The sequence below is a fragment of the Macaca fascicularis genome, chromosome 9, assembly GCF_037993035.2.
Source record: "Macaca fascicularis isolate 582-1 chromosome 9, T2T-MFA8v1.1".
Lineage (NCBI taxonomy): Eukaryota > Metazoa > Chordata > Mammalia > Primates > Cercopithecidae > Macaca > Macaca fascicularis.
The window spans coordinates 111,640,996-111,655,942 of NC_088383.1; the positions used below are offsets into that span (position 1 = coordinate 111,640,996).

At 51.3% G+C, this 14,947-nt stretch overlaps 1 protein-coding gene across 4 annotated transcripts in view; it reads left to right on the forward strand.

Annotated features, from left to right (window-relative positions):
• SUFU (SUFU negative regulator of hedgehog signaling) overlaps positions 1–5,611 on the forward strand; it is a 132,898-nt gene extending 127,287 nt beyond the window's left edge. For 2 of the 4 annotated variants that reach the window (XM_005566312.4, XM_045362197.2), the window contains exons 12-13: positions 906–1,031; positions 2,243–5,611. In XM_005566312.4, the coding sequence (XP_005566369.1) occupies positions 906–1,031; positions 2,243–2,332 (216 nt within the window). In that variant the 3' untranslated portion in view covers positions 2,333–5,611. The remainder of the gene's footprint in view (positions 1–905; positions 1,032–2,242) is intronic. The other 2 variants (XM_005566314.4, XM_005566315.4) reach the window with 1 other exon arrangement.
• Positions 5,612–14,947: the final 9,336 nt, after the last annotated feature.

Genomic DNA, 14,947 nt, shown 5'->3' on the forward strand with positions numbered 1-14,947 from the left:
GGCACAGAGCCGGAGGAGCTGGCAGGCCAGCTGTGGCTATGCCTTCTCTAGCTACTCCTCTGGGGTAGAGGAATGGAGTCCATAATCCCCTTTGTTTTTTCTCCCTTGTTCCCGGCATCCTCATTTGCGGGGACTTACCTCATCCTGGAAAGTCCCTTCCCCTCCCCCTGCTTCTGCCCCCAGCACCCCAGCGGGATGGGAGCCTTCCTGGCCTCAGTGCCCCATGGGTTAGTGAACATTAGCAGGCTGGCTGGGCCTCCGGAGAGCTCTCCTGGGCCCTGCCCTGCCTGTGGCAGAGACAGACCCTTCCCTTGCCCGGTCTGCCGGGAAATGTGCTTGGGGGAGAACTCCTTTGCCTCCCAGGGGCCAGGCTTTCTACCCAGAGGGAGGCCAGGCAGGAGCTAGGTTCCAGCCAGGGTTGGAGCTTCCAGATTCCAGGGCTCCCCGGGCTGGACCAGCTAGGACACAGTCCTCTGGTGTTCAGGAAGCTGAGGGGAGTGCACAGGGCAGGACTGTCCAGTCCAGGTCTCCAGGTGGACAGGAACTCCCCAGAGCCAGGGTCACCCCAGTAGAGCAGTGTCTCCTCTGTCCTCTGGGATGCAGCTTGAGAAATTTGTTCATTTATATATTCTAAAGCCATCAAGCACCCAGTCCATGCCGGCCAATCAACCCCCACAAGTCTCTGGTCCCTGAGTCCCAGCTCCCCATTCAGTCAGACCAGAGCCAGCTGCCCAGAAGCGCTTCCGGAGAGGCCTTGTAGCACTGGGATGGCACTGTGCCAGGCTGCTGCTTTGAGCTTGGGGGCAGGAGGGGGACAGTCCAGGCAAGAGGGACAGAAGCCAGGGGGAGCAGAGGAAAGTAGGTCACTAAAAATGACTTTCTTCTTTTTTTCCTTTTCGGTCCAGAGGCTGTCCCCACACCCTGCCTCACTTGCCACTTTGGTCCTGGCAGAGACAGTCCCCCAGCAGAGGGAGCGAAGAGGGAGGCAGCCAGGAAGGGTTGGGCTTGTCTGCCTTCAGCCCCAACCCCAGGCAAGCTGAGAACACTGTTCTCTCCTTTCCACCCTGCCCTGACTTCTGGCCTAGCCAAGTTAGAAAGACAGACCCTGGGCCGGGCGCAGTGGCTCATGTCTGTAATCCCAGCACTTTGGGAGGCCGAGGCAGGTGGATCACCTGAGGTCGGGAGTTCGAGACCAGCCTTACCAACATGGAGAAACCCCGTCTCTACTAATAATACAATAGTTAGCCGGGCGTGGTGGCCCATGCCTGTAATCCCAGCTACTTGGGAGGCTGAGGCACGAGAATCGCTTGAACCAGGGAAGCAAAAGTTGCGGTGGGCTGAGATCGCGCCATTGCACTCCAGGCTGGGCAACAAGAGCGAAACTCCGTCTCAAAAGAAAAAAGACCTTGTGTCTAAGTTCCAGCATCAGTCCCAGGCAGTGAGCATTTATTGAGCACCAGCTGTGTACCAGACTGTATGCAAAATCCTACAGTAAAGAGGGAATAAGAGGCATCAGCCTCTTTCCCTTCCCCTACTAGAAGCTCCCAGGTGAACGAGAGAAACACAACTGTAGGCAAATCAGTGATTCCTGGGGTAGGGTGGGAAACATTTGGCTCTCCTTGGCCACCACTGGGAGCACTCTGAGGCTGGTAACCCTGGGAAGCAGTGCGAATGAACACGGGGAACAGGGTGGGGATTGGCCCCTCTTGAGGCTGCACCAGACCCAAGGAATCGCCTCAAGCCACACTTGTCCCACTCTTCTGCTCCCACCAAGGCTGCAAGTGTGTTTCTGACTTTGGGGCTGAACTGGGGTCTCCTTCCCTTGGGAGCCTTTGGCCAAGGCTACAGAGGACAGGTTCCAGGGTTCTTCCTGCACTAGCCTCGGAAAAAGAGGCCATGGCAGTGACAGAGTTCAGGCCACTTCCCCACAGCCTCCAGACCCTCCCCCAGCCCCCCATCCTCCAGCCCCAGGGCCTCAGGGAGCAGATTCCTTACATGCCTGTGGCCAGAGGCAGAACCAAGGAAGTGAGCAAGAGGGAGGTCAGCTTAGTGGAGAAAGGAGGAGAAAACGCCCTCCTCCAACCTGGCTCATTATTAGCAGGCCGTGGGGAAAGAAGGGGTCACCAACTCCAGGCGTTTGAGCCCAGCCTCCCACCTGGGAAGGCCTGGGCAGTCTCTAGAAAGAGCACAGTGGATTCTGCTAACCACTCACACTCCTGGTCTGTGCTTGCTCCCTCCACAGTTCAAACTTCCCAAAGAGTACAGCTGGCCTGAAAAGAAGCTGAAGGTCTCCATCCTGCCTGACGTGGTGTTCGACAGTCCGCTACACTAGCCTGGGCTGGGCCCTGCAGGGGCCAGCGGGGAGCCCAGCTGCTCCCCAGTGACTTCCAGTGTAACAGTTGCGTCAATGAGATCCCCACAAATAAAAGGACAAGTGTGAGGAAGACTGCGCAGCACAACCCTGCAGCCCAGTGGGGTGCCGTGCACAGGCCACAGGCCCCCCACCTCACCTCCAGCTCAGGGGCCGCACCCCCCAGCTGCCTAAGCCCTGTGACTCATCAGGCCAGTGAGTGGGCAAATGCGGACCCTCCCTGCCTGCAGCCCGCACAGATTCTGGTTTGAGGTTTGACTCTGGACCCTGGCTGTGCCCCTAGGTGGAGACAGGCCTCATTCTCACCTACCCCCTGCCGCACAGCCCAGCAGGAGGGAGGCGGACAGCCAGGTGCAGAGCGCGTGGAGGCAATTCCTAGCTCAGCTCTGGAAGCCTTTGCTACTCAAGCTCCTCTGGCCACGGAACAATTCCTCTGATCATGTTTGGTTTTCTTCTTCTTCATCCCTATTTTATTTTGTAGAAACCGGATGGTATTTTATTGCTCTGCAAAGATGTCCAGAAGCCATGTATATAATGTTTTTTAAACAGAACTTTATTCCCCATCGAACTTTCGTATTCTCTGACAGCGGCCTAGGGCTGTCTCTCTCCTTGGGCTGCCACCAGAGAAGGTGCTTGGTGTCCGCCTGACAGCCCAGAGCCCTGGAGGAGCCGGCTGCACAGAGACTTTTCTTCCCAGCTGGGCCTGGTGGAGCCCAGGGCAGGGGAGAGGAGAGGCACTCCCTTGTGCAGCTTTGAGTCTGGTTTAGCTGGGGCCAGGGAGGGGTGCTACTGTTTTCCAAGTGAATGGGTCTCAAAGACTCGGTGACCCCAGCCTCATCTTCTAGGCCTTTTCCACCCAACCAGGCCTACCTGTGAGAGGGTGAGGTTCAGCACGTCACACACCATCCCCGCTGTCACTCAGGGCCTGGGTCTCCAGCTCTGTAATCAGTCCTGTCCCATTTCCTCAGTCCCTGGGCCTCCCAGCCTTCAGGCTGCAGGGCTGGCTTACTAAAACTGAAAAATCCACCTCTCAACATCTCTTTCACTTTGGTTCTGCTAACTCTGCTCTCTGCCGCCCTCCCATCCTCCCTGTATCCATTCATGCCCTATCTTTCATTCTCCACTCCTCATCCCGTCTCCTTTCTGGCATCCTGGCCTCTCATGGTCTTCAGCCCCTCACCCCCAGTACTGCAGATCTCAGTCTGCCTTCCAGAAGCCAGCCTATCTCTAGCCCATGGTTTTGGAGTTCCTCTCGGGTTATCTCCCACTCCTGACCTGGAACCAGCAAGCCCCTTTCCTGCCTTCTTACCCCCAATTCTAGGGACAGGACTGCTGTAATACTTCAAGATCACTCTTTACACCTCTTCAAAGCAAAGTCATGACCATGCAGGGCTCCTCATTGCTCCCATCTGCCTCACTGCACATGCAGGCACCACCAGGGATGCCACAGGAATGCCCACAGGGTGCAGGACTCCACTGATGAGAGATCCAGTTAAAGAGCTGCCCCCAGGGGTATGAGGGCACGAGCTGGGTTCTCCAGGGAGCAAGAGTTGAACCTCCATGGAGCCACTAGGCCTGGCCTCTTCTACACATCCCCAGGGCTATCTGGTTAACTCCATCAAGCTCAGAGTTGCAAGGCACATCAGCCTGGAGTATTTGGGAGAGACTGGCTCCAGGTCCCCACCAGCCAAGATGCAAGCCACTCAGGACCTTATGTCAGCAGCTGTGCCTCTACTGCCCTGAGGACTTCCCAGAGGGAGCCCTACTGGCCATCCCCCACCACAGCAGCCCTGCCTGTGAAGCTCTTGTCTTCTGACATTTCATAGGCAGAGAGGTGCCATCAGTTCGCCTCCATTCCTTGCCACGGTGACCAGCCTCTCCCTCAACTCTCTCTTGCTGGGGACCTGCCTGAGGGCTCCCTGCTGCAGTTTGCCCTGCTTCCATCTGCTGGGTGCCTCTATCGTTGGTTGGGTGGGGATGGGTCATTTTCTGAGCTAAGCTTTGTCATTAGTTTGTGAAGCACCTGGTCAGCAACTTGCCCCAGGCCTGGAGGGTCTTTGCGGACTGAAGGTAGACACCAGCCAGCATGGTGGCCCTGTTCTAGGGGAGCAGGGTAAGGCAGGAAGAAGTGGGTGAGCTCCGAGATGATGAGCACATGAAGCCTGTGGCCCCTTCGTACCCCCAATATGTCAGGAGCCTCACGCTCATCCAAGATCCTGCAGGGGCCAGGATCCATCTCACTGGCTCTGAGGCAGGACAGGGCATCACGCATCTCTGACCAGGCCTCCTTTCCCATGGGCATTGGTGCCTCCCAGAGGTTTCTCAGGCTGCTGGCTGGTGAGAGATGACCTTAAAGAAGATCAAGCCAAGCTGACCGTGGACCCTGCCCAGCACAGCTGCTGGCACAGGATGCTTGGTGAATGTCCCCTTTCCCTCCCTGCAGCTCTGTGGGAACCCCTGACCTTGTAGTGGGTGGAGGAGGTAAGGGGCCTCCCTCCCTAAATCTGCCTCTTCTGCAAGCTACTTGGAGACTTGCCTAGTCCTACCCACCCCTCCAGGTCCTGAGAAGGGCCTTTCCCTTTGCTGTTTGCCTGCTATATAAGGCAGGATCCTGTGGCTCCGCTGGCTCAGTGTAGGCTGCAGGAGGACCGCAGACTCGGCTGCAATTCTGAGGGGGGTTTGGGAGGCTTGTGCGAGGTCTCAGGCCTGTCTGGGGAGCTGGTGCCTCTTCCTGCCTGTATCTTTCTCTTCCAAGGGCAGTGCTCCAAGGCAGGGACTGGAGACGCCGAGGGGAGAGTCTAAAAGGGCTAGAGCATTTTTAAAAATAGACACAGGGTCTTGGGACTGGGGTTTCAGATTGAGTTGCAAGCAGGGAGAAAACCTGAAGGTCGGTGCCCCTATGGGGCTGACCAGTAGAGAATTTCCTTTACTGTATTTTTGTATCTGGTCTTCCCTCTCTGGCTTCTAGGACATCCGTGCCAGGTGAGGTGCCTGGGGTCCTGTTACAAGTCAGGAGCCCTGTAGAGAGACCCCTCCTTTTGTACAAGTACCTGAATGCTGCAACCAGCAGATTTTTGTAAAATTTTATATTAGTTTTTAATGTCAGTGGCGACTCGGTTCCTGGGGCTGCAGCCAGCCTGGGACTTTTGTAAGAATTTTTGGGTGACTCACTTAGATATCGTTTCCTTCTTACCCCCTCTTCCTCTCTGTAATCTAAGTGCATTAAACATCTTTGCAGAAGTGCCTGGGTTGTGTGCTCATTTCTGGCTGCCAGGAGTAGTGGAGCAGGAAACCCGGGGCCCTGGCAGAGGGAGTGGGTTGTACTTAGCCACTTAGAAGCCAGGATGGAGGGAGGCCCCCAGGATTGTTGTCGAGAGTGGAGGAGGTGCCAGGGAGTTGGGATCACACAGCTGGTGGCTCTTCAGTCATGAAGAAATGACTTTGCAGGGACAGGCTCTCCCTCACTGGTCCTGAATTCCTCTAAGGTCAAGGGGGTAGGAGCGAGGAGCAGTCAGTCTGGGGAGATGAGGCGGTGGGAAAAGGCCCTCTCCCTGCCACTTCATCCCTCTTCTACCCTCCTCTCACCAAAAACCCCTTTTGCCTTAGGAAGAGGGGCCCAGACAGGTGAGGAAGGCAGGCCCTCCTCATCTCCTTCGGAGTCCTTGCCCCGGCTTCCAGCTCCTCTCACATGACATCTAAATTCTACCTCCTAATCCAGTGCCCAGGGGCAGGATCCAGATAGAAGGTCAATTCAGAACCGGCGACACCCACTGGGTGACACAGAGGCCAGCCCACCCGCCGTAGCAACTCCACTGGGCCTGGCAGCAGAGGGAGGTGTCGGGTATATCTTCCTTTCCTGGACTGCCCAGCTCCTGCCTCTCCAGGGCTGGGGGGCAGCAAAACAGCCCAACGCCCAGTGTGGGGAGGCATTGCACTGGGGGAGAAGGCACTAGCCTGGCATTCAGGATGAGGGCTGCACCCAGAGTTCTTGGAACCTGTGACCACCCGGGCCCTCACATATTCATTCCCTTCTGGTTTTCTATCCTGGACAGTGGCAGGGGATTTGGGTGGGGCTGGGGCGGAGGTCCTAGGACAGCATAAGCAAGGGAGAGGGGATGTTAGCTCCTATGAGGGGGCTCTTATATCCTGTCCCTTCTGTGAGACGTAGCCATGTGGGGGGCCTTTGCTGAGAGGTCCACATTCCTTCCCCTGCAGCCTCTTACTGAACTCTCAAATGGAGCAATGCAGCAGGTCCTGTCTGGGGCCCTCATGCCCTTTCCCTTTTCTGCCTGGAGACTGGGGGCTGGGGGAGGTACCCTCATCTGACTTTAGCCTACAAGGACACAGTATCAGGGTGAAGTTCTTGCCCCAGAGAATGTAGAATAGCAAGATCCTCTGCTTAGGTGGTTCTGCAGGACACCAGGCTGAGGCTGTTTCTGGAAAGAGAAGGACTCCTGGGCCTAGGGCAGAGACCCCAGCCCTAGAATTAAGGAGGAGAGAGATCTACCATGCCATCTGTAATAATCTCCTCCAGAAAGTCCTGTGCATTCCTCCCAGGCGTCTGCTTTGCCTCATCTGGGGTGCTGGGGGCCCTGGGGAGGGAGTCCCACAGGCATCAGGGGGGCCGGGAAGCCTGAGAGATTTGCCAAACTGGCCTAACCAGAAGAAGGATGCAAGCTACAAGTGACTCAACCCAGCCAGGCAGGCACTGAGGTGGCAGCAGGCTGCAAGGGGGTAGGTGGTGGCGAGGCCAGGGTGGGGTGATTTGCTGCGCAGGAGAAGGGGGAAGCCTGCAGGGGCAGGTCTGGATGTGGTCTGAGAGGGGCAGCCATCTCCAGGCCCCTTCCAGGGGACATGGTGGGACTGACCCATCCCTCCTTTCCTCCTTATTGCCAAGAAGTCTGGGAGGTGAGGGCAGCATGGGGGAAGAAGCAACTGACTGCTGGTGGGTGTCCATGGCTTGAATGAGCATAGCTCTCCAAGTAACTTGTAGGACGAGGGAGACTTTGAGGGGGTTATCATGAGAGTAGTGGTCTTACTGGGGCCAGAGAACTGGTCTTACTAGGGCAGAGACCCTCTTCCTTGATTTTCCAATTTCACCCATCCCACCCCATACATTTCAGTACCATGAGAGCACTGCAAGGATGGAGAATGGGTCTCAACCTTTACAGGACAGATGAAGGCCAACCATGCATTGTCGAGCCTCTACATCTACAGTAACACGGTGGGAACGAACTAGAAAACATTCTGTTGTTCTTTTTTTTTTTTTTTTTGAGACGGAGTCTCGCTCTGTCGCCCAGGCTGGAGTGCAGTGACTGCATCTCAGCTCACTGCAAGCTTCGCCTCCCGGGTTTACGCCATTCTCCTGCCTCAGCCTCCCGAGTAGCTGGGACTACAGGCGCCTGCCACCTCGCCCAGCTAGTTTTTTGTATTTTTTTTTTTTAGTAGAGACGGGGTTTCACCGTGTTAGCCAGGATGGTCTCGATCTGCTGACCTCGTGATCCGCCCGTCTCGGCCTCCCAAAGTGCTGGGATTACAGGCTTGAGCCACCGCGCCCGGCCCATTCTGTTGTTCTTTGAACAAGTGTGTGCCAGGCACTCTGTTATATACTGAGATGCCAGACTCAGGCCCTGCCTTAAGAGGCTCGGAGTGCAGTGAGGGGAAATAGACAAGGAAACACATACTTATGAGGAAGAACCATCAAAGAGGAAGGCAGTAAGCTGCTTTCTGTCCCACCCCAGCTTCACCACTTATCAGGGTGACTTCAGCCAGGTGCCTAACCCAATCTGGGGAGATTCAAAAAAAGACTCCTTGAAGAAGTGACATCTAAGTTAAAACCTAAAGGATGCTTAAGGATGAGTTGAGCAAAACAAGAGGAAACTTTACTTTCATAAGCTCTCCAGGCAGTCAAAACAACAAGGGTAGAAGCCTTAAAACTCTGCTTGGGCACTAGAGTGCAATTTGGAGTATATGGTTTAAGGCATCAAGCTTTCATTTTAGGACCATCTCCTTGTCTGCTGGATGGAGAATGTTTTGAAAGGGGGTAAGAATGAAGGAAAAGTGACCAATGATGCTTGCATTAGGGTAGAAGCATCTACCTAGGTGGAGAGAATGGGATTCATTTATTGATTTGACAAATATTTATTAGGCATCTACAATGTGCTAGGTCCCGTTCTACGCACAATGCTAAAGGAGGTATTAGCATTAAAGAAAATACCTCCTTAGACAGATCTTACTTTTTTCTTTTTTTTTTTTTGAGACAGAGTCTCACTCTGTCGCCCAGGCTGGAGTGTGGTGGTGCGATCTCAGCTCACTGCAACCTCCCAGGCTGGAGTACAGTGGTGTGATCTCGGCTCACTCTAACCTCCGCCTCTCAGGTTCAAGAGATTATCCTGCCTCAGCTTCCCAAGTAGCTGGGACTACAGGCACGTGCCACCATGCCCAGCTAATGTTTTATTTTTAGTAGAGACAGGGTTTCACCATCTTGGCCAGGCTGGTCTCGAACTGCTGACCTCAGGTGATTCACCTGCCTTGGCCTCCCACAGTGCTGGGATGACAGGCATAAGCCACGCGCCCAGCCTCACAGATCTTACATTTTAATGATGGGCGACAGATAATAATTTCTCTTTTCTTTTCTTTTTTTTTTTTTTTGCGCTGGAGATTTGCTCTTGTTGCCTAGTCTGGAGTGCAGTGGCGAGATCTCGGCTTACTGCAAGCTCCGCCTCCCAGGTTCAAGCAATTCTCCCACCTCAGCCTCCCAAGTAGCTGGGATTACAGGCGCCTGCCACTACGCCTGGCTAATTTTTGTACTTTTAGTAGAGACGGGGTTTCACCATGTTGGCCAAGCTGGTCTTGAACTCCTGACCTCAGGTGATCCACCCGCCTTGGACTCCCAAAGTGCTGGGATTACAGGTGTGAGCCACTGTGCCCGGCCAGATAATAATTTTCTTTTCTTTTTTCTTTTCTTTTCTTTCCTTCTTTCCTCCTTCCTTCTTTCTTTCTTTTTTTTTTTTTTCTTGAGATAGAGTCTCGCTCTGTCGCCCAGGCTGGAGTGCAGTGGTGCTACCTGGGCTCACTGCAAGCTCCGCCTCCCGGGTTCATGACATTCTCCTGCCTCAGCCTCCCAAGTAGCTGGAACTACAAGCACCCACCACCACGCCCGGCTGTTTTTTGTATTTTTTTAGCGGAGACGGGGGTTTCACTGTGTTAGCCAGGATGGTCTTGATCTCCTGACCTCGTGATCTGCCTGCCTGGGCCTCCCAATGTGCTGGGATTACAGGCGTGAGCCACCGCGCCCAGCCCAGATAATAATTTTCAAAAGGAGGAAATATCGTACATAGAGACCCATGCTATGGAGAAACAGAGGAGGAGGGAAAGTGGGGCTGGAGGGAGGGATGCATTTTAAATAGAGAGGTCAGGGAAGGCCTCATAGCATAGGTGACATTTGAACAAAGGATAAGGATCTCAATTACTGGAAGAAGTGTGCCATAGGGCTATCTGGGGGAAGATGGGCCAGGGACACTGAAGAGCATCTGCAAAGGGTGAGGGAGTTAAGGAGAAACATACCGGGTGTCTTTGAGGGCACCAGGGAAGCCAGTGTGGGTGCAACAGAGTGGGAGAAGAGAAGGCTAGAAAATTATACAGAGGCCAGACCGTGCAGGACCTCGGAGGGAATTCTAAAACTTTCACTTTTATTCTGGTTGGATTGAGAAGGCATTGGAAGATTTTGAGCAGAGGAGTGACATTTTCTGATATATAGATATATTTGTGTGTATATATATATATGTGTGTGTATATACATACACACACACACACACACGCATATATATACATATTTTTTTTTTTTGAGATGGAGTTTCCCCTCTTGTTGCCCAGGCTGGAGTGCAATGGCACGATCTTGCCTCACCGCAATCTCTGCCTGCCGGATTCAAGCAATTCTCCTGCCTCAGCCTCCTGAATAGCTGGGACTACAGGCATGCACCACCGTGCCCAGCTAATTGTTTGTATTTTTAGTAGAGACAGCATTTCACCATGCTGGCCAGGCTGGTCTTGAACTCCTGACCTCAGGTGATCCACCCGCCTCGGCCTCCCAAAGTGCTGGGATTACAGGCATAAGCCACCATGCCCGGCCATTGTGACTTATATTTTTAAAAAACTGGCTGGGGCCTGGTGTGGTGGCTCACACCTATAATCCCCGCACTCTCAGAGTCCAAGGTAGGCAGATCACTTGAGGCCAGGAGTTCGAAAACAGCCTAGCCAACATGGCAAAACCCAGTCTCTACTAAAGATACAGCTGGGTGTGGTGGTGCACATTGTAATCCAGCTACTTGGGAGGCTGAGGCAGGAGAATCGCTTGAATCCAGGAGACAGAGGTTACAATGAGCCAAGATCGTGCCACTTTTTTAAAAAAGATTACCCCGGCTACTACATTGAGAATTGACTCCAGGAGTTAAGGGCAGAAGCACGGAAACCAGTTACGATACACTGAAATAATCTAGGCAAGAGATTATGGTGAAGTAATGGAGAGGTTAAGAAGTAGTCAAGATTTGCTGGCTCGACACAGTGGCTCACACCTGTAATCCCAGCATGTTGGGAGGCCAAGGCACATGGATCACTTGAGCTCAGTAGCTCAAGACCAGCCTGGGCAACATAGCAAGACTCCATCTCTACAAAAAGTACAAAAATTGGCTGGGTGTGGTGGCACACACCTGTAGTGCCAGCTACTCTGGAGGCTGAGGCAGGAAGATCACTTGAGGTCAGGAGGCAGACATTGCAGTGGGTAATGATTGCACCATTGCACTCCAGCCTGGGCACTACAGAGAGACCCTGTCTCAAAAAAAAAAAAAAGATCTGCTGAAGGGTTGGTTCACTGAAAAGCAGAATACGACAGCAGGAACAGGTTTAAGAGGGAGCAGAAATTAGTATCCTTTTGAACATGTTGAGTTTGAGATGTTTGTTTTAACTCCACATGAGGATGTCATGTGAGCAACAGATATACAAGTGGATGATCTGAGAGATTTAAGAGAAGGATCTATAGGACCCAATATCTGATTGAATGGATGAGGGGTCAGGGAGGGCAGTAAGGGACAGACAGCTGTCAAGGTTGTCTACTCAGCTTGGTAATTAGTTGTTTAAGTCCAGGTGCGGTGGCTCACGTCTGTAATCCCAGCACTTTGGGAGGCCGAGGCAGGCAGATCACCTGAGGTGAGGAATTCGACATTAGCCTGGCTAACAGGGGCAAGACCCTGTCTCTACTAAATATACAAAAATTAGCTGTGCGTGGTGGTGCGCACCTGTATTCCCAGCTACTCAGGAGGCTGCGGCAGAAGAATCGCTTGAACTTAGGAGGCAGAGGTTGCAGTGCACCACTAGCACTCCAGTCTGGGTGACAGAGCAAGACTGTCTCAAAAAACAAAAACAAAAACAAAAAAAACATCAAGTTGTTGATAGGTCCACCGACTGAGATGGGGAATGCAGGAGGACGAACAGGCTGGAATGTGAAGATAATGAGTTTGGCTTCCAATACATTGAATTCAAGGTGCCTGTGGGACATCTGTGCAGACAGCATAGTGAGTTATACAGATCTGCAACCAGGAGGTGAGGATTTAGCCTGGAGATACTGACTGGGGAGTTAGCAGCATGTAGATGGTCATAAAGCTCAGAAGTAAATGAGATAGGTCCAGGGTGTAGTAGATTGGTAAGAGAAGAGGATGGAAAGCAGAACTCTGAAGACTGCCAACATTTATGAGATGGAAATTGGAGACATCTATGATTAGAAGATAAGAAGAAAACAAGAAGCATATGATATCTTTTTTCTTTTTTTTTTTTTTTGAGATGGAGTCTCGCTCTGTCACCCAGGATGGAGTGCAGTGGCGCGATCTTGGCTCACTGCAAGCTCCGCCTCCCAGGTTCACGCCCTTCTCCTGCCTCAGCCTCCTGAGTAGCTGGGACTACAGGCGCCCGCCACCGCGCCTGGCTAATTTTTTTTTGTATTTTTAGTAGAGACGGAGTTTCATCGTGTTAGCCAGGATGGTCTCAATCTCCTGACCTCGTGATCCGCCCACCTCGGCCTCCCAAAGTGCTAGGATTACAGGCATGAGCCACCATGCCGGCCAAGAAGCAAACATGTTACAAGTTAAGGGGAGTGTTCAAAAAAGACAGTAAGTGAGGAATTGTTTAGATTGCTTATACTGGAGGTCACTGGCAAGGAGGCCAGAAAGGGACCTCCAACTGCTTCTAAGCTAGACCTTCTTTCTTCGCACCATCCTTACAGCATGGAATTGAGGATTAGGACTTAGAAGCCACTTTCTCCTTGTTCGTTCATTCATTCATTCATTCATTCACATATTCACTTGCCGTGCATACAACCCCCCATGTGAAGAGATGCAAAGCGCTACAGACAGGCTCTGTCTTCAGAGGATCAGGGACCCAGGGGTCATATAGAACTGGATTTCAATCTCAGTTCTACCATTTAGAACATAATCTTTGATGACTCCAAAATCCCTATCTCCAGGACAAACATCCCCACTGGGTCTGTATACACAATTGTCTCCTCAACATTTCCATTGGGATATGAGCCAACTCAACTTAGAAAGTCCCTTTACTCACCAGTCTGGGCAGCATGGTGAAAACCTGACTCTAGAAAAAAATACAAAAATTTAGCTGGGCTGTGTTGTGTGCTTGTAGTCCTAGCTACTCAGGATGCTGAGGAGGCAGGATCACCTGAGCCTGGGAAGTTGAGGCTGCAGTGAGCCATGATTGCACCACTGCACTCAAGCCAGGGCAACAGAGTGAAACTCTGTCTCAAAAAAAAAAAAAAAAGGAAAGGAAAGAGAAAATAGAAAAGAAAATAGCCTTATTCAAATAATCTAATCCTGTTCAATTTTCCCCTTTTTAGTAAATGGTGCTACCATCAGCCTTTTGTTGAGATCCAAATCCTAGGAATAATTTTTAAAACATTTTTGGAGGAAAGAAGGGAAAAATATAATATATAGAGAGTATAAATATTATAGTATAGCCGGGCATGGAGGCTCACTCCTGTAATGATAGCACTGTGGGAGGCCGAGGCGGGTGGATTATCTGAGGTCAGGAGTTTGAGACCAGCCTTACCAATATGGTGAAACCTTGTCTCTATTAAAAATACGAAATTAGCCAAGCGTGGTGTCACGTGCCTGTAATCCCAGCTACTCAGGAGGCTGGGCAGGAAAATCACCTGAACCCTGGAGGCGGAGGTTGCGGTGAGCTGAGATAGTGCCATTGCACTCCAGCCCGGGCAACAAGAGCGAAACCCCATCTCAAAAAAAAAAAAAAATAGCTGGGCATGGTGGCAGGCACCTGTAATCCCAGCTACTTGGGAGGCTGAGGCGGAATTGTTTGAACCCAGGAGGAGGAGGTTGCAGTGAGCCGAGATCGCACCATTGCACTCCAGTCTGGGTGACAAGAATGAAACTCGTCTCAAAAAACAACAAATTATAGTATATATAATATATGGCATATTACACTATATATAATTTATGGTATAGTATATACAATATGTGGCATATTATAGTATATATGGTATCGTATATATAATATATGGTATACTATAGTATATATAATATATGGTATAGTATATATAATATATACTATAAATACATATAATACATATAGTATATTTATACTATACTTATCACCATATACAGTATATCCAATACTAGAGATAATATATACTATATATAACAGTATACTATACTTATATAGTATACTTATATAGTATCTTATACTATACTTATATAGCACACTTATAATAAGTGTACTATTATATAATATATAATAGATATATAAGGAAGGCCCTGTGTGTTCTGGCCCTTACCTTTCTTCCTGGACACATTGCCTTCTTTCTGTCCTGGAACCTGCCTGTTCTATTGCTTTTGCATTTGTTTTTTTCTTCTGACTGGATCGCTCTTCCCCCAGGTTTCACCTATCTGACTCTTCGTGTGCATTCTGGTCCCAACTCAAATGTCACTTTTTCAGAAAGCCTTTGTGTGAGCCTGTTATTCTCTATCACGAAAATTGTTCTACGTATATTTAAATTAAATTTTTTTGCACGTTTTTCAGGCAATTCCCAGGGCCTAGAAAAATCTTTTGTTGAAGATTTATTGACTGACCATTGGCCTTGGCAGATTTCTGCAGTGCTTTAAGCCATGGTTTCCTTATTAATAGAGGAATAAATGCCTATCTTGCTAGGTAGTTTAAAGCGCCGGGGATGAAGGTAAAAGTATTAAGGACGTCGGGAAATCTCCCCACACTGAAACTTTGCATTTTCCTACTCACTTCCACTGGACTGCTGAGCAAACCGACAAAGGCTCCTTTCCCTCTGGGTAAAGAGCTACGGGACTCTTCACTTCAGGCCCGGAAAGAGGTGGTCCCACTACGCCGTGGCATTATCGCTTTTGTTGTTGTTGTTGTTGTTTGAGACGGAGTCTCGCTCTGTCGCCCAGGCTGGAGTGCAGTGGTGCGATGTCGGCTCACTGCCAGCTCCGCCTCCCGCGTTCACGCTATTCTCCTGCCTCAGCCTCCCGAGTAGCTGGGACTACA